General features: G+C 54.9%; 1 protein-coding gene across 1 annotated transcript in view; it reads left to right on the plus strand.

Annotated features, from left to right (window-relative positions):
* The window catches only part of MGAT5B (alpha-1,6-mannosylglycoprotein 6-beta-N-acetylglucosaminyltransferase B), a 70,455-nt gene that overhangs the window by 18,595 nt on the left and 28,126 nt on the right, over window positions 1–23,734 (plus strand). The window contains 8 exon segments of the mRNA XM_035724428.1: window positions 6,852–6,918; window positions 8,272–8,391; window positions 8,917–8,990; window positions 9,894–10,178; window positions 10,941–11,029; window positions 11,032–11,117; window positions 11,836–11,904; window positions 11,907–12,007. Of these exon segments, the coding sequence (XP_035580321.1) occupies window positions 6,852–6,918; window positions 8,272–8,391; window positions 8,917–8,990; window positions 9,894–10,178; window positions 10,941–11,029; window positions 11,032–11,117; window positions 11,836–11,904; window positions 11,907–12,007 (891 nt within the window).

The following is a 23,734-nucleotide window of genomic DNA, read 5'->3' on the forward strand; positions in this document are numbered from 1 at the left end:
ACAGGGCACCGGGCTGGCTCTGTTGTGGAGCGTGCAACTCTTGATCACGGGCTGTAAGTTCAAGCCCCGTGTTGGGTGTAGAAATGACTTAAAATAAAATCTTAAAAACCCCCACAAAGTTGGAGCAACAATTTAAATGTCCACCAGCAAGGAAACAGCATGCAGACCGTGGCTCCTCTGCTGGACGCGGCTTATGCGCCATCGAATAGGATGTTGACAGGGACACTCGGGGATTTTAGTGATAAGTGACGATGTAAAGAGCAGTTATGTAATTATGAACAGAGTTGGATTACAAGTGCGCAGAACTCAGTAATAAAGTAAACAACAGTGCAGCAGATCAAGATTCTTGTCTGTGGGGAATGAGATGAGGGTTTTTTCCAATTTTTACAAAAATCAAAAATGCTTCTAGACATTCTTGGCCACCTGTGGCCTGAGCGAAGGAGCTCTGGGTCTGCGTGTGAGTGTGGGGGGCGGGGCAGGGGACACGTAACCTGGGAAGCAGCTTTGGGGGCTGCTTTCAAAGGCTTGCCTCAATTATGTCACACCTGTGTGGGGGGCCCCTTCCTAACAGGACAGCCTCCAGGTGGAGGTCGGGGCGCTGCCTGGCCCCACACTGGAGAGAGGCAAGACTGGTGGGGAGGGAAGGGGGTAGCTGGGTGACAAGGTCAGTCAGTCCTCCAGGGTGGAAACCTAGCAAACATGAGTGCAAGTTTGAATGGGTTAAACGTCCTAACAAAGGCAAAGATCTCAACATCCAGCTATTTGCCGTTTGTAAGGCAGGCGGGGTACATATATACGGTAGGATCTCAACGTTTCTCAATAAAATACACATATGAGGTATTTAAAAAAAAAAAATCCTCCGGGGAAAGCCCGGCCCTGGGATGTGGGGGCTGGTGTCTGGCTCCTGTGTCCCCCAGCCTAGCTTCAACAGCCCGGCTTCGCCCCGTGGGGTGAGGTAGAGAGGAGATTATCCATCCGTCTGCCTGCCTGTTTATCTAATATAAATGTGTACGTATGGATGTGTATGTGCATTTCTCGGTGCACGAGAGAGAAGTGCTCTCTGCTCTTGCTTGGAGAGAGGTGGGGAGGGGCTGGCAGATCCTCAGTCGCGTTTGGAGACCCCTCACAGCATCCGGGGCTCCGGCTGGGGGTGGAGGGGGCCGAAGAGGCGAGGAGGAGAGCCCGAAGTTGCAGGGAAGCCTGGACACTGGGGCTGGGGTTTCTTACGTCCCGTGTGGTGTGGAAGAGAGAGGGGGACGGACGGAGAGACGGTCACGGAGAGAACACGTCTCCTGTCCACGGTGCTCGTGTCGTGTCCTCCGGTAAGCGTGTCCTGTGGGCACCTGTGTGCGGAGGCTCCATGTTTTAAAAGGAAAGTGACCGGTTTCATAATAAAATAACAACTCCCAGCCAGCGAGCTGGCCAGCTGCTGGAAATCGATACTCTGTTAATTGAATGCAACCCTCATAAATCATGGGAGGAACACGAAATTCAACCTCCTTCCCCAGGCTCCGGGGGAAGCTTGTTCAAGGGGCCCGGGAATGAGGGCCAAGGGGGTGGTTGCCTCACGGGCTGAGAGGAGGGGCTGGGGCCTCCAGGGGCCTCTTGGGGGCCTGGCCTGACCGAGGGGGTGACTGGAGCTGGCCCAAAGGGAAGGAGCCTCTGGCCCCGGCCCTGGGTTGCGGAGCGTCTTGTGACTGACTGTGGGTGTTGGCTGCCTCTTTTGGGGGGCCCTGGGGCAATGGCCCGAGGCTGGCTGCAGCAGGCACGGCCTTGGGGGGCAGCCGGCTCCAGGAGGCCACCTGTGCTCAGGCAGGAGGGGCTGGTGGTCCGTCTTGTGGGCCAAGGTAAGGGACGCTTGGGCAGGAGAACTTTGAATGCCATGGATACTAGAGTACTCTCCGGGTAGCTCCCGAGGGGTGCCCAAGGCCTGGCTTGGTGGGTGCCTGGTGCTTAACAGGTGTGCAGAAATCACAGGCCCATGTCTCGAGCTCTGGTGTGCCTCCCTACTTGGTCAAATGCCGGCAGGAAGGAGCAAGGCCCGGCGCAGGGATCAGGGTCTGAGTCCCTGCCCTGTCCTAGCCCACACGTGACCTCAAGGACGTCACTGACGTCATTTGGTCTTTTCCTCTCCATACGGTAAGAGGAGGGCCTGGCAGGGCTCCGAGGTTGTGCCAATCCCCAAACCCAGGCCGTTTTCAGGGCCACCATGCCCCGTAAGGCGACGTGATGGGTTTGGGCACACTGAGGGGGTGGCTCCCCCCAGGCAGGGCACGTAAGAGCCCCTGGTGTGGGGGGCACCTGTTAGCCCTTTTCCCGTGGGGCAAGGGCAGTGGTGGTGTCCTTAGGAGGTGCCAGTGGATCCCGGGACTTGGCTCTCCCTCTTCCCACCTCTGTCCTATCTGCTCTTTGCAGACTTTGTGTCTCATTTCGGCTCGGGCCCGTTTGCTGGGAGAGAGAGGGCAGGGCCTCTTCCAGCCAGCACCACGCCTTGGGTGGCCCCAGCCCTGAGGGCTGGGTCCTGGCTTCGAGGGGACTGTGTTGCAGGGCTGGCTGAAGCAGCAGTACTAATAATTCATGACGATCATAAATAATAAAAGCAGCCCCTGTCTATTGGGGACTGATTATGTACTTTGACCTTGACCAGTGGCCCAATGAGGAAGGTCCTAGCCAGGCCTGTGATGCACAGATGAGGGAACGAGGCTCAGACAAAGAAAGGCCAGGCCCAGATCGTAGACCTGGAGGGGTTGGTGCCCGGCCCGCAGGGCTGCACAGCCCTGTGGTCTCAAGAACCTCAGCAACCACAGGGTGACCATGTTTGTTGGGAGTGGATGTGAAAAGGTCCCGGGATTCTTCGTGGAGTGTCTGCCCAGCTGGGGGGCAGGATGGTGGGACCCATTTGACCCAACGCCCCACGGCCCTAAGAGCTTCGAGAATGCAGAAGGCCCCCATCTTTTCTGCCCCTGCCTAGACCCACGGCTTACAGGTTGGGGCCGAGAACCTCACTCTCCTCTTGCTGACCATGCTGTGGGGGAGCGCCAGGGCCGGTTACGGGGTGACTTGGCCAAGGCGCCTCCTTCTTGGGGCCTCTGCTGAAATCGCCAGCTGGCCCTCTTCCCACCCCTCCCTGACATGGCCCTGGTTCTCAGCTACTCACACTCAGGCCGCCCCCTCACGAGCCCACGCGTTCAGGCTCATCTGGCTTACCCACCAAATGCACGCACCAGCGATAAAACAGGAAAGGAATAAAAATAAGCAACAAGTAGAACGGATGACCTTGGTCACTGCACCAGCAGGGGGAAACACTGGGTGCGTCGTCCCCGCGGCCCCCTTGCCTAGCAGATGACGATTCCAGGTATGTACCCTGGTAGCAGGCCCTACAGGGTTCGGAGTGTTGCTGACAGGGAGGTGCCTTCTGCTGGAGCCCTTTCAGCCTTCGCCACCCGTCGGGGTTACTGAGGGCCCCACCCCCATGATGTTGCCCCCTAGATCAAGGCCTTGGTCCTGCTGTCCTGCCCCTGTGCTCACCCTTAGGCACAGACCCTTTGCAGGCGAACTGGTACCCTGATGATTTTTCCACGTAATGGCTGTATGGCCCTGAGCAAGTAATTCAGCCTTGCTGTGCCTTGGTTTCCCGTCTGTACAGTGGGGCCATTAGAAAGAACCAGGATGTTGTCGAGAGAATTGCCCGGGGCCCCATTGGCTGGAGACAGCTGTGCCCCGACTTCCTAGTCTGTTCCCCTTCTTCGTGCTTCCCAGGCCACGGCCCTGCTGTGGTCTGCGGTCTCGAGGCATCTGCTTTCACTGTCAGTTTTTGAAGAGCATCCCAGGGAGAGAGGACTAATCATAGATTATTTGACAATAGAAAGCACTGCCCAAATGCTAAGTCCAGTTTAATAACAGCGAGGCCAAGTCATTCCGTTTTGAACAAGCTGAGCTTGTGAAATCGGACAGATGCCACCTGCACTATTTAGAGTCCCTCTTAGTGATGTTCCCCGGGAAACGCTTATCGTATGAAAATCCTCAAAAAGGGAAGTGCTTTGTTCTGTAGTTAGACACACAAAACTTCCTTTTGGGGACGGGGTGACTGCTGTAGATAGGGAATGAACGCATCTCGAGCGTTTATGGAGCGTCTACTAGACGCTGAGCACGTGATACTCGGCCTTGGGTCTAATCCTTGGAGTCACTCTGTGAGGGAGTTGAGATCATTCAGCTGTTACAGGAGCTGACCCCTGAGTTCAGAGAGGTTAGGTAACCTGCTCAAGGTCACACAGCTGTCTGGTGGAGGCTGGATTTGAATCCAGGACCTCTGACTCTGAGATCCTCGCTCTTCCCAATCTCTGAGTAATGTGGAGAGTCACCCGCCTGGGACTTGAGACGTCAAGGGCATCTTCAGCTGTTCTTTGTCTCCGGAGAAAGTAGCTGCAGGTGATGATTGGGCTTCAGCAAGCGGAGCATGGGTTGGAGAGAAGTTTCAGACAGCAGGGGTCCAGGAGAACCTGGACTCTCCTTTTTTTTTTTTTTTTTTTTTTTAAGATTTTTTTTATTTACTTGAGATAGAGAGCACAGAGGGAGAGGGAGAAGCAGACTTCCCGCGGAGCAAGGAGCCCGATGTGGGACTCGATCCCAGGACCCTGGGATCATGACCTGAGCTGAAGGCAGACGCTTAACCCACTGAGCCACCCAGGCGCGGACTCTCCTTTTGTGATGGACTAAAAACCGTTTTCCCTCGGTGGTGGATTACTTTCCTTGGGCTGCCATAAAGAAGGACCACAAACTGGATGGTTTAAAACAATAAAAATGATTTCCTTTCTTGGTTCTGGGGGCTGAAGTCTGAAAGCCAGGTATCAGCAAGGCCTTGTTCCTTCCGAAGCCTCCAGGGGAGGATCCTTCCCTGCCTCTTCCGGTTTCTGGTGGCTGAGGTGGCCCCTGGCTTGTGGACACGTCCCTGCAGTCTGTCTCTGCTGTCCGTGGCGGCTGTCCCCGGCGCGTCTCCACGTGGCCTTCTCATAAGGACACCAGGAAGGGACCTGAGGCCCAACCTGATTCAAGCATGACCTCATCTCAACTAATTACATTTGCAAAGACCCTATTTCCAAATAAGGTCACATTTTTTTGTGGTTCTGGGTAGATGTGAATCTGGGGGAGGGGAACTCTACTCAGCCCTGCACAGGGATGGAGCTCTGGGCACGTGGCCATGCCAGGCGGTGCCAGGCTCCATCCGAAAGCATGTTCCTGTCCTTGAGGACTCAGGACTCCACTGGGGGTTTCTTTCCTTTCCTTTTTTTTTTTTTAAAGATTTTATTTTTGGGGTGCCTGGGTGTCTCAGTTAAGCGTCTGTCTTTGGCTTGGGTCATGATCCTGGGGTCCTGGGATCGAGCCCTGCATCGGACTCCTTGCTCAGCAGGGAGCCTGCTTCTCCATCTCCCGCTGCCCTGCTCACGTATTCTCTCTCTCTCTCTCTCTGCACCTCTCAAATAAATAAAATCTTAAAAAAAAAAAGATTTTTTAAAAGTAATCTCTACACCCAACATAAGGCTCACACCTACAACCCAAGATCAAGAGTCACATGCTTCACAGACTGAGCCAGCAGGTGCCCCAGGACTCCACTGGGGGTTTCAAGCCGGCCACTCACAAGCACATCCCAGCATTGTAGGGGGACTCGGAGAAGTGATCTTGCTCCTGAACGGTGGATGGAGCAGAGCCTCGAGGGAGAGGCACCTTCAGGAAGGCTTGAAGTGGGGTCCCTTCCAAAGTCTCCAGGGACCTGGCAGGACCCCCACTCATCCCTGACAAGGGTTGTTTGTGCTCTGGGGTCTCTGGTTAGAAGTTGGGAGGGGTACCAGGTCCTTCCCTGCCCGGGAGCACCCCCTGTGCTCCTCGGCCGCCCGTGCTCAGCACCAACCCTGACCTAGCAGCCGCGAGCTTCTGGCCTTCCGCGCGGTGCCCACCTCCTGTGGTCAGCGGAATGTTTCTTCCAGGCAGAGGAGTATCCATCCAGCTCCAGAACACTCGCTCGGAACTGACTGCAGAGCCCCACAGACGTCAGGAGCATCCTCCACGGGTACATATCACCCCCAAGGGTGAAGTCTCGTTCTTGAGGAGGAAGTTATCTGCGACGTACAGCAGCCTGTGGCCCTCACAGACCACGGTGTGTAAACAGAGCAGCGGCAGGGCGCCTGGGTGGCTCAGTTGGTTAAGCGACTGCCTTCGGCTCAGGTCACGATCCTGGAGTCCCCGGGATCAAGTCCCACATCGGGCTCCCCGCTCAGTGGGGAGTCTGCTTCTCCCTCTGACCCTCCTCCCTCTTGTGCCTCTCTATCTCTCATTCTCTCTCTCTCAAATAAATAAATAAAATCTTAAAAAAAAAATAAACAGAGCAGCGGCACGTCCCTGGTTCTAACTTTTTGTGGAGGAGGTAAGTGGGGGCGAATGTGTCTACAAAGGCTCCTCCGGGGGCGGTAATGAGGAGAGGTAGAGAAGCAGCTCCGGCTGGCCCAAACCCCTTGGGCTGCAGCTTCAGCCTCACCACAAGGCTGACGGTGGTGGCCTGCCAGTGCGGGCCTTCATTTTAAAGAGGAGGACGCTGAGGCACAGAGAGGCTAAGTGACTTGCCTGGGGTCACACTGCTCCTAAGAGGCAGATCTTCAGCTCTTCTGTTTTAACCGTAAACTGGAGAGATGCTGACCTCTCTCTTCCCCACGGCCTTCCTCGGCCATCTGAAGGCCAAGGGGAACTCTCCCTACTTCCTCCTGTCTGAGACTTCTGGGCAAAAGAAGCATCATCTTGAGTCGTCTTCTTATTTGTAGTCTCATAGAACGCTGCTGTGGCTGAATGTGCCCTCCAAAAAGATACGTCGACATCTGGATCCCCGGTGTCTATGAACCGGATCTTACTTGGAAGTGGGCCTTGGCCGATGTGATCAAATTAGAATGAGGTCACACTGGATCGGGGGGCCTTCATCCAGTTACGGGGTTCCTGTAAAACGAGGGAGTTTGGACACACACAGAAGGCCAAGTGATGGCAGAGGCAGAGGCTGGGGCAGTGGCCAAGGCATGCCGCCTTCCATTAGGTTTTTTGTTTGATTTTGAGAGGGTTGATGGGATTGTGTGTGTGTGTGTGTGTGTGTGTGTGTGTGTGTGCATGGACACGCATGTGTGTGTGTGTTGTCGAGGGCTCGTGTGCCCCTTCCTGCCACCTTCTTCCTTCTGTGGCCACCCCACGCCATGTCTGCCTTGCCCCCGTCTCCCGCACCCGCTGTGGATGGGGCCACTGCTCGTCCTCTTCCTCGAGGAAGGCAGCGGTGGGAGGGGGAGGGCGGCCTGAGGGGGCAGGCAGCCGTCACCATTGTCCTCTGGAGGACAGATCACCTGAGAGGAGTCCTCCCTCCTGTAATTCCCATTTTGTGCGGCAGGAAAAGCCCCCGTCCTTATAAAGGGATAGATGGAGCTTAAACAAGGGGCGCAGAGCCAGAGGGTGAAGTGTGAATCAAAGGAACAGAATTAACGTGTGGGAGCGAGTAGGCAACTTCTGGAGAAAGCCCACGCACCGGCAGAGTGGGGTCCATCTCGACACAGGCCTTCGCAATGAGATAAATCCTGCATATGATGTCTTATAAACTTCTCTGGGAGTTGAGTAGTAATCAACACCGGGAAATAATTTCTCCAAAAATAAAGGCAATGCGAGTATTGGTGGTGGGTGGACGGCTGTGATGTTTGTGGCAGTAAATGCGTTTAAGATCCTGGGAAGAATTCAGGCTCAGGAGCTCAGCAATAATTTACTAGAGGCTTAATAGTTGGCAAGTCCCCAGGCTGCTTTGGGTGGAATTTATTTTGGCACGATGTAGCCCCTCTGAGGAGGAAACGGAGAAACAGGCTCAGGGCAGCCGGCCATGCCCAGGAAAGGCCTCCGCGTGGGGGGGGTCCTGGCCCAATCCCTGCCCCGGCTCTCCAGTAGAATCCCTCGCCCTGCTTTAGCTTCAGTCGCTGCCGCCTCAGCACGCGGAGCGCATGCACGTGCGGATGAATGTGCAGACATGCCTGGGACACGCACATGTGCGTGTGCAGTGGGTGGTCAGAGAGCCCTTCCAGCAGGGAGCGGGGGCACACGCCTCCACCTCCAGGCCCAGCGCTGTGCATCGCTGGGTCTCGATTCGGGGGCAGGGTGGTGTCCGGGCGCCTGGAGCGCTCACACCGGCTGCCCTCGCTCGTCCCTCCCAGGAAGACCCCCCGAGGTGGGCTGTGCGGGTTCACCCCCGGCTTCTCTCACTAGGTTTCCCCCTGGGGGCCGGCCTCATGGAGCGGGATCCAGGCCATCGCCCAGAACGTGTCCGACATCCGCCGTGAGAGGTGGACCAGATCCTGCCGCCACAGCCTGCTCCTGCACAGCAGGGTGGGGGCCCAGGGCACCCCTCTGCCCCCAGGAGGGGGCCAGTGTACTGGGTGGCCCTGACCAGTCCCCACGGCGGCGCTCCCGGCTCCGGCCTCAGGCTCTGAGTGGGGTGACTTGGGTTCGCCCCACTGTGACCTGGTGTGAGAACAGAGGTCCTGGAGTCCCCCGGGGGGGCCGCCTTCATTTTTCTTGATGTGGGGAGGCAGCAGGCTGGGGGCCCCCCTAAGAGGGTTACATTTGGGTGGGTGCATGAGGTCTGCCTATCCAGACACTGGTCCATAGCCATTCAAGCTGGCTCCTCACTGGTTCCCAAAGCCCATATAGTTGGGTGAGGGCCTGTGGCAGAGGGGGAAACCCAGGCTTGGGACCCCTGGCGGTGGCTTTTTAGGTGAGAAAACTCAGGGGAGGGAGGGCAGGGTGTGCTCCCGAGCTAACCCCTCCCCCACAGACCAGGCCTTCCTCACACTTCACGGGGGCTCCTCCCTAGACCCCGGCCCTCAGCAAGCTGACCTTCTCCCCCTGCAGTGTCTGAAGGCCGGCGGGACCAGTGTGAGGCGCCCAGTGGACCCCAAGTTCCCTGATTGCTCAGGGAAGTGGAGGTGAGGCCCGGGGCTGAGGATGGGGGTAGAGGTGACCGGGGGGAGGGCAGGCTCCTCTTTGGGGACTCTGCCCCCACACTAGCTCTGAGATTCTGCTCCTGGCAGGGATGTCTGCTGGTGAGGACTTCTCCGCCCAGCCCCCAGCCCTGACCCTGGTACCCGCTGGCAGAGGCCAGCCTCAGGGAGACGGCCCCTCTGCTTGGGCCGTCTGCCTGGCCCACCAGCCCACATTGCTGAGATGAACACGTTTCAGGGTTTTCAGTACTTTCTTACAGCAGACAAACTGTTAATAACACCTCCAGCAGCCTGCATCCCCAAAAATTCAGACCCAGCGCTGGATCTCTTGAGTGGGCCTGTCTCCTCATCCCTCCCCACCCTTGCAACCAGCTGGACTAAAAGCCCCCGGCCCCTGCTCTTGGGGCTCACTTCCCGGGCCCATGGCTTCATGAAGTCTGTCCCTCTGGGAATGCAGGCTACGGCATAAAAGCTGGCTCCTGTCTGGTTCTTAACTCCCTAAGAGGGGTGGAGCAGCGGCCCTGTGGGCCCCTCCTCGGTGACATGTGGGGATCACTGTGGGTGGGGCCCACTCTGGCTCCAGCCCTTGTGTTCTTGGAGCCTGCTCCTGACCTTGGCCCTCAACCGGATCCTGCTCCTGGGGGAGACCAGCCAGGCCCCAAGCTGCTGCATTCCCGCTGTCTGCCCCAGAGCTTTCCCTGAGTGTGCTGTGACCTGGCCTTGTTCTGCCGGGGTCCTGCTCTTTCTGGACCTGGGGCACAGTGGTCCTGCTCAGCCCTTCCCGAGGTTCTCAGTGTCCAGGACAGAAGGCTGGGTCATGGGGCTCTGGTCTAGCCTCTCTCTTCTCTGCTCCTGGCCCGTGCTGCATCTCTAAGTTGTGTGCCCCAGAGGTCCTGGCCTGAGGGACCTCGGTCCCCAAGGACATGCCTGCAGAGAGCCTGCCAAGGGTATGGGGTGGGGCTGGTGCCAGCACCCTGGCCTAGGCTGGCCCTCTCCACAGTGGATGCGTGCCCGCTGGACCTCGGACCCCTGCTACGCCTTCTTCGGAGTGGACGGCACTGAGTGTTCCTTCCTCATCTACCTCAGTGAGGTTGAGTGTTCTGTCCCCCCACTGCCCTGGAGGAACCAGACGGGCCGCCCACATGGCCCCCAAGCCCCCTCCCCAAAGTCCAGGTAGGCCTGGGAAGTGGGTGGGTCCGTGAGGGGCTGGTGACAGGTCAGCTGGCCTCCTCGGTGTGGGGCGTCCTTAAGGGACAGCAGGAGGAGCCCTTTGCCCCTGGTAAAATGAGGCCAGCCCGCTGTGCCTGGTGGGGGGCGCGTCCCAGCCTGCCAGCCTTCTGGGGAGCTGCAAAGCTTGGCCTAGTTGAGGGGCAAGCTGGGGCCCTGGAGGCACCCCCTAAATGGACTAGAATAATATTAACAATAGCTGTCGCTCCTGGAAGGCTTCCAGATACTTTATTTGTACTTAAACCTCCCAGCAGTCCCTTATGCGACCACACTGAACAGATGGCAAGTCTGAGGTCTAGGGAGTGCGGTTAATTTGTTCAAGGCGTCCAGTTACTCCAGCTCCACTGAAAGGGGGCCTGGCCTCCCTGCCATCCGAGCACCAGCTCTGACCGCCGCCCTCCCTGCCTCGGTGTAGCTGCCAGACTCCTGGGACTGTCATCGCTGACCACCCCCAAAGGGCTCGGGACAGAAGGATGACTGGAGCTGGGCTGGGACAGACCAGCTTGGCTGGGGGTTAGTGTTGGTGGGTGAGAGCAGGGCTCCCCGACGGCGGGGGCCGGTGGGCCTTTATAAATGGCAAGAGAAGTTAGAGCAGGCCCCCGCCTCCCAGGGAGGGTGCCAGGCCCTGTTCCCAGGGCAACAGGTGATGGTGGTGGCACGGCTGTGGGGGCTGAGGGCCAGAGAACCCAGGTCTGGGCCCCCCTCCAGGCAGTTTTCCCGGAGCAACCTGTCCCACCTCCTGGATCTGATGGGCAGTGGGAAGGAGTCTCTAATCTTCATGAAGAAACGGACCAAGCGCTCACGGCCCAGTGGACGCTGGCTGCCCAGCGGCTGCACGGAAGCTGGAAGCGTCCGGAGGGACCAGAGCAGTTACTGCTTCTCTGTGCATTCAGGCGCTGCGCTCAGAGAGCTTAGGAACTAGCTCAGGGCCCCAGGCCTTCAACAGGGCACCAGGTCTGCCCTTGAAAAGGTTTTATTGAGTTTATTTGAATTTCAGTTGGGGTGAGGGAGCAGAGTCAGAACAGATGCATGTGGGTGGCCCCTGGCCCTTTTTATGCTTGGAGTAGAATGACAGACCCTCCCCTCCACCATGTAGGGGTTTCTGCATTCTGTAGACATCTCGTCTTTTCAGGCAGAAAGGTCATGGGCATTTGCCTGGAGTATTGGGAATAATATAGCCTGTTTTGGGGAGGTTTGTAGGTCCATCCACCCATCCATCCACGCATTCGTCCACCCACCCATCCATCCATCCATCTATCCATCCACGTTTATCCATCCAATAAATATTTACCTGACTCTCACATCACCCTGTTTATTTCTTTCAGAGTCCCTATCATTTCATGAAATTATCTCTTGTCTGTGTTTACTGTTGTCTACCTCTTCCATCTGGAACGTAAGCGCCTTGAGGGCGGGATGTGACCATCTTGTTCACTTTGATCCTCAGTGCCCAGTGTGGTCACTCTGCCTCTTGGTTCCCTTGCTGGTGCCAGAGAGCACCTGCCCAGGCACAGCCTGGGGACAGTGGCTGCTGCTGGTTGGGTCCCCCCTGGGGGTGGCAGGGCAATGCTGCTCCTCCTCCACGCTGACTCTGTGTCCTCCCCAGATTCTTGTTCACATCGGCTTCCTGACGGAGGAGTCTGGTGACGTGTTCAGCCCGAGAGTGCTAACGGGCGGGGGCCTCTGGGTGAGATGGTGCAGTGGGCAGACATCTTGGCCACTCTCTACATCCTGGGCCATGGCCTGCGGATCACAGTGTCCCTGAAGGAGCTGCAGAGGTGAGTGCCGGGGGAGGGGAGGAGAGGAAGGGGAACCTGTCCCCCAGGAGCCCCTGCTCTAGCTGCTGGTCCCTGGGAGGCTTCCTGGTATACTGTGGATAGTGACATTCCTCATTGCCTCCTCTTCCTCCATGTTGATGCCTGGTCACGTTTGGGATGCACCAAGGAAGCATATTTGCATAGTGTTGTTCAAAGGTCCTTTTCTCCATCTTGGGCTAATAGGTGCCCCAGTGTTCGCACTCAGGGGCTGACAAATACTGGCCTGTGGAGTTGAGCCAGGTCCTCTCTGACGGCGTCCTCTCTGCCTGTCTTTGGTGGGCGTGGTGCGGCCTTGGTATTTTTCTTCTGGAATTGGGCTCCTTCCTAGACCTATTCTGGGAGCTGGTAAGACCTGGAGGGTGGTGAGGTGAGCCTGTGATGCCTGTCCCTTCCCCAGTGCTTGCCTTTCCAGAGTCCCCCCGATGTTCTTGGAGGTGGGAGGTGGTGATGAGAAGGGGGAGGATTATGTGTGTTTGTGTTTGTGCGCACCTGTATTCAAGTCTGGTTAGTTTAACTGCTGCATTTGCGGGTTGTAGAAGTACAGACGGTTTTCCTTCGTTTATTTATTGATGTTATTGTATGATATTCAATACATACAAGAATGTCTGTAACATGTTATTAGGAAGTGCAAGAATAGGGTGTTCTCCCACGATTCTGTCGTCCAATTTAAAGAAAGAATATTCCCAGGACTCCTGTGCCCACCTGGTGTCCTCTCGTCAATCCCTCTGCCTCCCCCTAGAGGGAACTTGCAACTTGGATTTTGTGTTTATCATTTCTTTGCTTTTGTTTATTTATTTATTTGAAAGATTTTATTTATTTATTTGACAGAGAGAGAGAGAGAGACAGCAAGAGAGTGCGCACAAGCAGGGGGAGTGGGAGGAGGGAGAAGCAGGCTTCCCGCCGAGCCGGGAGCCCAAGGCGGGGCTCGATCCCAGCACCCTGGGATCATGACCTGAGCCCAAGGCAGACGCTTAACGACTGAGCCACCCAGGTGCCCCCATTTCTTTGCTTTTAAATAAGAAATTGGGGTGTGTGTGTGTGTGTGTGTGTGTGTGTTTTACATACTCAGGTATCCATAAACAGTATATGGTTTAGTTTTATTTTGGTTTGCTTTGAGCTTTGTATAAATGGCATCTGCTGTATGTAATGTTGGAGACATGCTTTCTTCACCCATTATTATGTTTCAAAGATTCATTCATGTTGTTCCATGTAACTCTGTTTTATTCATTTTCACTGCTGTATGAGATTTCATTATGTGGATGGTCCATCATTATTTTGCAGTTTTTCCTGACTGTGGACATTTTTCCCCCTGCTTTTGTAAGTTTATTCTGAGTGATGCTGTGGTAGACATGCCTGTACCTGAGGTACCTGTGGTCAACAGTTTCTCTTGGGTAGAGACTGAGTTTTTCTTCAGTATAGACTCAGGTGCACAATTGCTGGGACTAATGGTGTGGGAAAATTCAGCTTTATAAGATAATGCTAATTGTTTTCCTAAGTGATGGCACCAATTCAGCCCCACCACTTGGAGGTTCCCAGTGGTCATGTTGTCACCCACATGTAGGGTTATTACACTTCCTAATTGAGGATGTCTAGTGGTGTCATGATATCTTGTTATGTTCTTACTTGCATTTCCCTGACAGCTAATGAGGCTGAGCATTCTGTCATATGCTTGTCCTTCTTTCCTCTTGATGAAATGCCCATTCGTGTCATTTGCCCACCTTTCTGCTGGGTTGTTTATGTTTTCCTTATTGAGTTGTAGGTGTTCTTTATAACGATGGGTATAAATCCCATTCAACTTATTATATCTGTTGAAAAATCTCCTAATTTGTGGCTTGTCTTTGTAATTTTTCTTTCTTTCTTTCTTTCTTTCTTTCTTTTCTTTTCTTCTTTCTTTCTTTTCTTTCTTTCTTTCTTTCTTTCTTTTTTCTTTCTTTCTTTCTTTCTTTCTTTTTCTTTCTTTCTTCTTTCTTTCTTTCTTTCTTTCTTTTCTTCTCTTTCTTTCTCTCTCTCTCTCTCTCTCTCTCTCCCTCTCTCCCTCTCTCCTCTCCCTTCCTTCCCTTCTCCCAAGGAACAGAAGGCCTTAATTTAATGTAATCAAAGTCATCGATCTTTTTCTTTTTCTTTATGGTTAGGGGTTTGTGCTTTGTGGTTTCCTATTCCTCTTTCTTGTAGGGCATGACTAAAGAAGGCCCCAGAGGTGTTGCCTACAAATCGACTTTTCTTCATCAGTCCATTAACTTATTCTGAGGATGGTTTTCAAGCTAAAATGATTCTTGTCCAGAACCTGCCCATCATCTTGATGGTCTGTTGGTTCTAGATGTCTCTCTCTGATCAGCATTTTGTCCTGGCCATGAATGCTGATGTTCTTTAGCACAGGAGTGTTGGAGAGAGGAGGATGCTGATGGGCACAAAGCCATTGACAGTCTTAGGTCAGCATGGTCTTGGGCAGCTACTCAGCCTCTGCAGTTTTTCACCTGCACCTTGGAGTCTGCCAGTAACTTCAGTAGCGCTTCTCATGAGCTCAATCGGAGGGCAGTACTAGGACCGGCTGTATTGCATAGGGGGAGGCCACTAAATGACCTAGTGGTTTGAAGGTTTTTATTCCCATGGCTTGCAATTCACACCACTGGAGTAATTCTTTTAGGCCGACGCACTTCTCCAGTAGGCCTAGGAAAGTTGAAAAGTGTCTTCAGAGAGGAACAGTATATGTAGAGGATCCACTTTGAAGGGGGAGAAGGTGACAAGGACTAATGAGGGGGCTGCATGATTGTGGCAGTGTTGGGAAGCACAATCCCAGGTTGGGGGCAGCAGGTTCTGGGGAAGAGGTGATATCTGGGAATAGTATTCCCCCTCCCCCCCCCCCCCAATCTGGCTGAATATCCTGAGTGGGAAGGAACTGGGCAGGGAGCTGTCCCCGTGTGCTGGTGCTGAACTTGTCGATGAGCTACTCAGAGCTGGGAGAGGGAACCAGCATGGTCCCTCATTCTGGCTTTCACCCTGGTGGCATTTTGTCGTCAGACCAAGCTGTTCACATTGTGCAGGCCACTTCAGAGCTGAGTGTGCCCACTCGCCGCCCGCCGCCCACCAGCACACACTGCTGCTCACCCCCTGCTCCCTCTGAACAGAGGACACAGATGCATCAACACTGTGAAACAGAATGCTGCTAATGTTTGCAAATAATGAAAAGAAGCATCTTTGCCTGGCCTTGAAGCTTCCTACAGGAAAGTCAAATAGGGTGGGGGTGAGGAGGAGGAAAGAGAAAAGGGACCCAGTGTCTGGGAAGTCAAAGAAGTCTTGGGCAGTTTGTGGATGGCGTGGTCAGGGGCTGTGGGTAGCCATGAGCCAGACCTGTCTAGGGCAGAGCAGCAAGCAAGGGTCTGAGGGCCCTTGTCCCCTAGGTCACCAGAGCCCCCAAGATGCAGTAGGAAGACCCCTGGGGGTGAGGGCTGTCTGGACTACTCATCCCAGGCTCTGCCACACACAAAGTCCCCTGTGAGTGTGGAGCATCCTGTCAGCATTGCTGATCCCTTGACTTGCTAGATGAATTCATGTTTATCAAGTGGCATTCAGCTTGATTCTTCCCTTCTGGCCGTGTATCTTCTGGGGCCAGAGAGGGGAGAACTTCCTTCCTTTACTGCTGCCTGAGGGAAGGCTTTGCCCATTTGTGACAGCCCAACAACCACACTGAGGGAACCATCCCTCTGTGAGAGAGCAGATATTCGACAAGTCTCCTTAAACGATGGGAACTTCACTTCCTCCTCTGGCCACTTCTGGGGCGTGGCACTGAGCCTGCGTTTACTGAGGCTGCCATTGCTCATAAGGGGGCCAGAGCAGTGAAGATGGGGGTCACTGCACCCACGAGGTCTTGAAGGTGAGGCCCTAGTGTAAAGTGCCAAGATCTGAAATACCTCCTGCTGCTTTTCTTTAACTACACACATGTACCCACATATACACACATGTGCACACACGTGCATGCCCCAGTGTACAACCACATATGCATACCCATCACACAGACGTGCATCCCTTTGTATAGGCCCACATCACCACGCATAGGCCAACACACACCCCCGTGCACAACATGCAGCATGCTGCGCGCGCACACACACACACACACACACAGTCACACAGCCCACAGAGACTCCATGTCTTCCTGCCAACCCATCACTTCATGCCAAGCTCATGTGGATCTGAAATTCCCAGAAGCAGGGGCTCCAGGGAGAGGTTACCTCATCTCTGATTTGCAGTTTGTTACATAGGCAGGCCCGGCGCTGTGCCCGGACAGCTCTGTCCTTGGTCCCCAGTGGGGTGTAGGTGTGGGTGAATGCTCTTGCTCAGACAGGGCAGAGTTGTTGTAAACAGCCCAGACACCTCAGGGAACAGCCTCATGAAGGGGCTTTCTAAATCTGTTCTCAGAAACAATTTCAAGACAACTAAAAGAATAAAAACAGAAAAAAAGAAAGCCACCTTCCCCCGGAGATGTAATACAGTTATGTCTACAAAATTAACAGCATCAGCTGTGGTTGGAATACATTTCAGGTGGGGATTCTTACCCCTGCCCCCACCCCTCCAGCTGCAGAGCAGCCTTAGAAAATATACCGACATTTGGGCCCCACTCTTGGTGTCTCTATTTCATTGGTCTGGAGTGGGGGCCCAAGTATCAAGTTCTCAAAGATCCCCAGGTGCTCTAATGAGCAGTGAAGGTTGACAAGTGGAAAATTTGGGGCTGTGGTTTTTCTAAGTCTCCCCTGGGATCCCCCACCCGAGCGTCTGGGCTGCTGTGGGATTGGGACACTGGCCTTCATGGCTTGTTCACAAGAGTTGTCCTCTGTGTTCCCAGTACTGGTCCTGAGGGCAGGATTAGGGCCTGGAGTTCAGGCTCAGGTCCCTAGAAGACTGGAGAAAGCATATGTGGATTCCTCCCAAGCCCACATGTGCATACCTGAAAGCCCCCACGATACCCTCGGTTGCAGGGGGTGGGCTGAGGAGGCACCCTTGGAAGTGGCCCAGATAGTGGGGCCTCTCACGCCTCACCCCGGGCATCAGGTGGGAACTTGCTGACCTGGAATGTGCTTTGTTCCCTGCCCTTTCTTGGCTTTCCTTCTCCCCTGGGACAGATGTAGGCCAGGGCTGTGAGCTCCTCAAGCTCCTTCTGCTCGGACCACCCCAACGCTACCTAAAAAAAGCAGGCCTTTCCTTCCAGTGGAGATTTCAACACAGATGTGTATCAGTTAACTAGGGCTGCTCTAACAGCACCCACACACTGGGTGCTTAGACAACAGAAATGTGTTGTCTCACAATCTGAGGGCCAGAGGTCCAAGAGCAAGGTGTCAGCAGGGTTGTGCCTCCGGAGGCCGTGAGGGAGAATCTGTCAGGGACTCTTCCCCGGCTTCTGGTGGTTTGCTGGTGATCTTTGGCGTTCGCTGGCTTGTGAAGCATCGTCCCGATCTCTGCCTTTGTCTTCACAGGGCCTTCTTTCTGTGTATGAGCATATCCGACTCTCCCCCTCCTATAAGAATGCCGGTCATGTTGGATCGGGACACATCCTAATGACCTTATTTCAGTTTGATTACCCCTTTAACAGCTCTGTCTCTAGATAAAGCCACATTCTGAGATACTAGGGTTTAGGACTCCAACATGAATTCTGGGGGGACACGATGCAACTCATAGAAGATGGTGACCTTCTGAACGTGCAGAGGGGTCATGGGCAGAGATCCCATTGAACACACTCATGACGTTGCTGTGGGCTCTGCAGGAGGGAGAGAATCATCCGGGAGCCTCACCTCCCAGCCTTAGGGAGCTGTTCCATGCGGGCAGCACCAGGTTAACTGGAAGGTAGGTCAATGAGACGTGAAGGCGAGCCCAATTCGGAGGCACAGCGTGGCTTCTGTGACACTGGTCTGGCTAAATGACCTGTTCAGGGGAAGGCAGTGGGACAGAGATGCTGCCGCTCGGATGTGTGCTGTGATTTGTCACAGATGTTCACGGCAGATGTCTTGGCCACTGACTAAGCAACAAGTCCAGACAGATGAGCCACTTTTCTCTGTTCCTCGTGTTTTGGTGTTTTAATTAACAAGCTCACTGGAGTGATGTTTGGGCAATGCACAGAGTCCACATCTGGCTTTGTGGCAGGATGTTTCCGGGCGAGAACAGTGTGCTCCGCGACAGGACTGCAAGGGGGCGGGGCTGCAGGGGGCGTGGGATGGGGAGGCGGGGCCAGAACCCCTGTGGGCTGCACCCCTACTCCGTCCTGGTGAATGCCCCATCCACAGTGGGCATTTTAAATTAAGCCTTTCCCTTCCTGCCTGGCCAGAATCTGTGGTGCTCATTAATTTTATTTGCATAATTTCAAGCACCATTAGTAGTACATGGCATGAGGAAAAATTACTGAGCTCTTCCTCCATCCATGAGTGAAATTGGGTTTAGTAGAAAATTAGTTGACTTAACTGGCAAATGAAAGCTTGAGAGGAGAATGTTTAAATAGGAGGACGAGGAGGGAAGACTCTTGGCCGTCAACACGGGCGACCCGGTAGAAATCAGTCTTCTGGCCTTTTGATTTGATCAATGTTGTTGTTTGTCCCAGGGAAATACTGGGGAGGGTCCCGGGAGAACGAGGGAGGGAGGCAGGGACCACGTCCCTGTCCTTGTGCGCAGCCCAACCCTCTGAGAGCCAGGCGGGCAGGCCTCACGGTGCCACTGGCTTGGACTGGCTCGGACTGGCCTGAACCAGGTCAAGCTAGCTGGCTCAAAGTAGTCACCGGCGGATGGCGGACAGCGGTGCCATTCTGAGAACAGCACCCAGGGGAGACCTGGAATTCGTGTGTTCAGGCAGCTGCCGAATTAGCTGGCGAGGGGCCCGCTGCTCAGAATGAGACAGTGCGTTGGCAGGTGGCGTCACTGAACACCAGTATCATTAATTTGCCAAGCGATGGGAAGGCCTGAGAGCAAAGCCTTAAGGAAGGGCAACAGCGAAAGGCCTCTTGGAGAAAGGGGTGCCAGCAGAGGAGACTCAGGAGTGGCCAGGAGGGCTTGGAGCCATGGGCATCAATGGAGAAGATGCTTCTAGAAGGAGGGTGTGGCCAGTGATGTCAATTGCTCACCAGAAGTAAGAAGGGGACTGAAAATTGCCCAACGAATTTGGCCATGTGGAAGTCATTGTTGACCCTAGAAAGACCCATCTTGGTTGAGTTGTGGGGACACACGTCAGAGATGGGTGGGTTGTAGGCTGAGGGGAAGGCTGGTGAGTTAGCAGCAAGGGCGATGAGCGGCCTTGGCCTCTTTGGGGAGCCCGGCTGTGAGGGGCGCAGAGCCCCGGAGGCAGGCGACAGCAGAAGCGCAGGGAGGGGCGTGAGTTTCCTGGGGCTGCCAAAACAAAGTGCCAAAAGTCAGGTGGCTTATTGCCTCAGGGCTGTGGATGCCAGCCGCCCCCGCCTTGCTGCGTGGGTGGGCTGGCTGCTCCAGTGGCTGTGAGGGGAACCTGCGAGCACCACGCCTCTCCTAGCTTCTGGTGGCCGTAGGTGGCTACCTTCTCCTGTGCCTTCACGCCGCCTGCCCCCCGTGTGTGTCTGTCTCTGTGTCCAATTCCCCTCTCATAGGGACACCCCCATACTGGATTAGGACCCACCCTAAATGACCTCATCCTAACCTCACCATCTGCAAAGACCTTCTTTCCAAAGGAGGTCACACTCCCAGGTACTGGGGTTAGGACTTCAACACCTTTGGGGGAACACAGTTCACCCCGTAGCAGAAGGTATGCTTGTTTACCTTTCAAGGTGGGAGAGTGCAGGCATGTTTACGTGCTCGTGCCAAGGAGCCCGAGGAGAGAGCAGCTGAAGATACGGGAGGGGGATAGCGGCCCCAGAAGACAGCCCCAGGAGGATGGGGGAGAGAGCCCCATGGGGCGGGGGTGCCCAGCATCTGCAGGGAGTGAGGTGGAGGGTGGGGAACAGAACAGTGGACAAGACAGACACACCCCAGGGCTCCACCCAGATCTGTAGTGTGTTATCCCTTGGGGGGAAAAAACAGATTTGAAGCAAATACGGCAAAATGTTAAGACTTGACAAGGCTGGGAAGTGGGAATGCAGGGTATTCATTGTATCATTATATTATTTTCTAAAATTTGCTGGATGCTTGAAACATTTTATAACATATAAAATACATAGATGAGAAAAAGGGAGGACCAGCCCATCTAGCATGTTTGGCACTTAGCAGGCCTCCCGTAAATATCGGCTATTTCTCCACATTCCGGCCACACATTCCAAGCAGCGGCATGAGAAGCAAATGCTTAATTTATGCTGAAAAAACCTCTGTCCCCCCTCCTTTGTCCTTCTCCTTCCTTGGATTCCAAGGAGGCATTTTAATCTCCTGTGTAGTGGGATTGGGGTCTGTGTGGCTGAACACCATGGAAGGTGGGGAACCTCTGCTGTGGGGCCCTGAGCCGTGGCGGCCCCGGCCCTTCATCCCCCCTCAGAGTCCAGGAGAGACGTGTCCTTGCCAGGGCCCCCCTCGCCTCGCACTCCTTGTGGTGCTGAGCCACAGGGAGTGGGAATCTGTTTCTTACAAGTCTGACCAAGCCTTGACATTGGCCAACAAACATGACCGCACCGATGCAGTGGCCGAGTCACCTTTCCCAGCTCTGACCTGGTCCGCACCGGGGCCGGAGGGCTGCAGAGGGAGAGACATTTAAAGGAGACCCCGGGGGGGGGGGGAGGGGAGGGCCACGGGGAATGAGGTAAGAAATGAGGTGCAGGCTGCCTTCTGAGGCTCTTGAGGGAAGGGTAACGAGGCAGGATTTGTTTATGGGAGGAAGCATGAGCCTCTCTTCAAGGCCTGGGGGCTATGGGTTCTCACAAAGGGAAGTGGGGTCCAGTGTTCTCTTCCCACCAAGGACAGAGAAAGGGGAGATCTTGTCAGGCAGCGGCTGGAGAACAGGTAGGTGGACAGTGGGACGGGCTTCCTGGAGCCCGAAGCCCCCCCCCGAATGGGCAAAGCCCTGCTGCTCAGCCCCAGATGAGCTGGCCTGAGGTTTGTTTATTCCCGGGGAAGCTGGCAGAAGCACAGGGTGGTGCACACGACCCCCAGGCCTCCTTCCGGCCTTCTCTGAACTCCTAAAGGGGCTTTGGTGAAAAGGAGGTCTTTTCCTGGGAGCCAGACCTATCTTTCCTCAGCTTTCCCCCTGTGGACCCCAGGTCCCCCGAAGTACGCGTCCAGCACCCCAGGGCTGCGTCTCTCCTTCAACCCACGTCTCCCACAGCGGGGAGGGACGAGGCAGCACCTCCGGGCCGGCCTGGGCATCGGGAGCCATCAGCTATCTCGATTATCACCTGTACGGTTTATATAACCTTTGAGGCATAGCTTAGATGAGAAAAGCTTGCTTTGTGCTCAGCCTTCACTGGACATTCGTTATGTAAATCGGGGCCTGTCTGCAAGGAAGGAGGCAGGGAACAGCCAAAGGGATGTGTTCCTATTCCTCTGACCACATCCTCGTGGCGCTGGGAGCTGGAGGGAGTCTGTGCTTTCACCTGGCTCTCCCAGGAGCCCTGGCCCTATTCTTAGCCCCGAGTTTGCATCGTAGGAAGGAATGCTGGGGAAGAAAGTGTCAGCTTTGGACACTGGTCCCAGGGCAGGCTGCGCAGGGTGGGAGGGATGCTGCTCCCTGCGTTTCTCTTTTCGAAGCCTCCGGCCCTGCTTCTTTTTGCCCTTGGACTAAGGCGCACAGTCTGGCTGCCTGGCTGCTCGAGAGTGAGGGTGCATCCTGGGCAAGAGAAGAAAATACTGCAGGACAATAGAACTCCTTTCTCTTTGGTGATCCTGGCTTCCCTTCCAGAGCGGTTCCTTAGATGCCTGGTTAAGTCTCTGGGCCCTTTCTTTCTGCCCCCTTTGACCTTGGGCAGAGGCAGTGGCCTGCTCCAGAAATAGGCCACGGGGAGAGACAGGGGCAATTTCACAGTGCTCAGGAGACGGGTACTGGATGGGGTCAGAGGGATATCAGGCCAAAAAGTCCTGGGCTGCCCCAGCCAGTGTGCTCCCAGCAATGAGATGGGTCTAGAAAAGCAGAAGTTCCCTGCGTGCACTTAGCACCTGGAGCCAAGCATCTCTGAGCCCTTTGTGAGAATCCTGTTTAATTAGGTCCTTCCCACACAGAGAAGAGAGGGAGGGAGAAGAGAGAATAATTTGTTCCAGAATTTGAGCACTACCTGGAGAGATTATTTCCAGCCACAGACCAAAGGCACAGGGAGAAATAAAACCAGAGAATTTTTAGCCCGGAAGGGACCATGGAGATCCGTCCGAGCGTCATATTATGGGAGTGGAGGCGGACACCAGAACAATCTGACGTCTGGGCAAGGCCACCCAGCAAGTTCGTGCTGGAGCCCAGGAGTGATTTTCATTGTGCCAGAACTCAGCATTTTGATTCCCAGCTGAGGATTTTTTTTTTTTTTTAAAGATTTATCTTAGAGAGAGAGAGAGAGAGAGAGCAGGGGGAGGGGCAGAAGGAGAGAATCTCCAGCAGACTCCCCCACTGAGTGCAGAGCCCATTGCAGGGCTCCATCCCATGACCCTGAGATCATGACCTGAGCCGAATCGAGAGTCGGACGTTCAACCACTGAGCCACCCAGGCGCCCTGAGGATTTTTTTTTTTAATTGATCGTAGACTTGTTCTCCCTGCCTCCTTGTCCCATCTCCACATCCTACCTTGTGATCTTTTAGCAAAGAGTAACTGAGTCTCCCTTCTCTGGATACGTGCTGTGCCCCTACATTATGGCCCGCTGGAGTCCAGGGGTGCTAGAGAAGACGGCGACACGGCATATCCTTGTGGGGCTGGGCACAGGCCCCTGCGTGTGAACAGTTTGGCTTTTTAAAACATTTATAGTCAAATACACATAACAAGATTTACTCCCCTGACCCTTTTTAAGTGTACGGTTCAGTGGTGTTAAGGACATTCACGAGGTTATACAGCCATCGCTCTGCCATCCCTCTCCAGGACATTCTCATCCTCCCAAACTGGAACTCTGCCCCCATTAAACACTAACTCCCCATTGCCCCCCGCCACAGGGTGGCTCTTACAGGTGGATTAATTTGGGTTGAGTGTGGGGGCCCCATGATAGCCAGGCAAGCTGTAGAGAAGCACGGCTTCCTGAGGTCACCCCCTTCCCCCACCCCTTTCGTCCTGAATTCAGGCTCCCATGCAGGGGGCCTGGGGACGTTGAGAGATACATTCCAGCCACCCAGCTTGGCAATGCCATGTAGACTCCCCCGTCCTTCCCAAGCGTGGTGTAGGGTAGCCGGCGGCGCTGGGTGGATGCGTGGGAGGCCCCTGCCCCGGGAGCTGCTGTCTCTCCCGACCAGACTCACCCATCCTGTGGCCCCACGGTGCGCTGGGGCCGCAGAGGCTCCGCGATGTCCCCTCTTCCCCTGACACAGCCCTGGGCGAAGAGTCTGAAGGGGAACGAGGAACTTGGCAGTGGAAAGAAGAAACCGTCTAGACAGGGGCCTTTGAGGTGTGAGCACGGAAGGTGGGTGTGTACAGCGGAAGCTCTGTGGGCACCTTTGGCTGAAGGTCGTCTGGAGACGGCGTTTTTCAGCTCCTGTCGCTGCTCCGACCAACCACTTAGCGTAAAATTGCCCGTAAAAGCGACCTGAAATTACAGGCGATGGAAGCACAGCCCCTTCCCCGTGGCCCGCCCCTCTCCG

This window comes from Zalophus californianus, chromosome 16 (assembly GCF_009762305.2).
Source record: "Zalophus californianus isolate mZalCal1 chromosome 16, mZalCal1.pri.v2, whole genome shotgun sequence".
NCBI lineage: Eukaryota > Metazoa > Chordata > Mammalia > Carnivora > Otariidae > Zalophus > Zalophus californianus.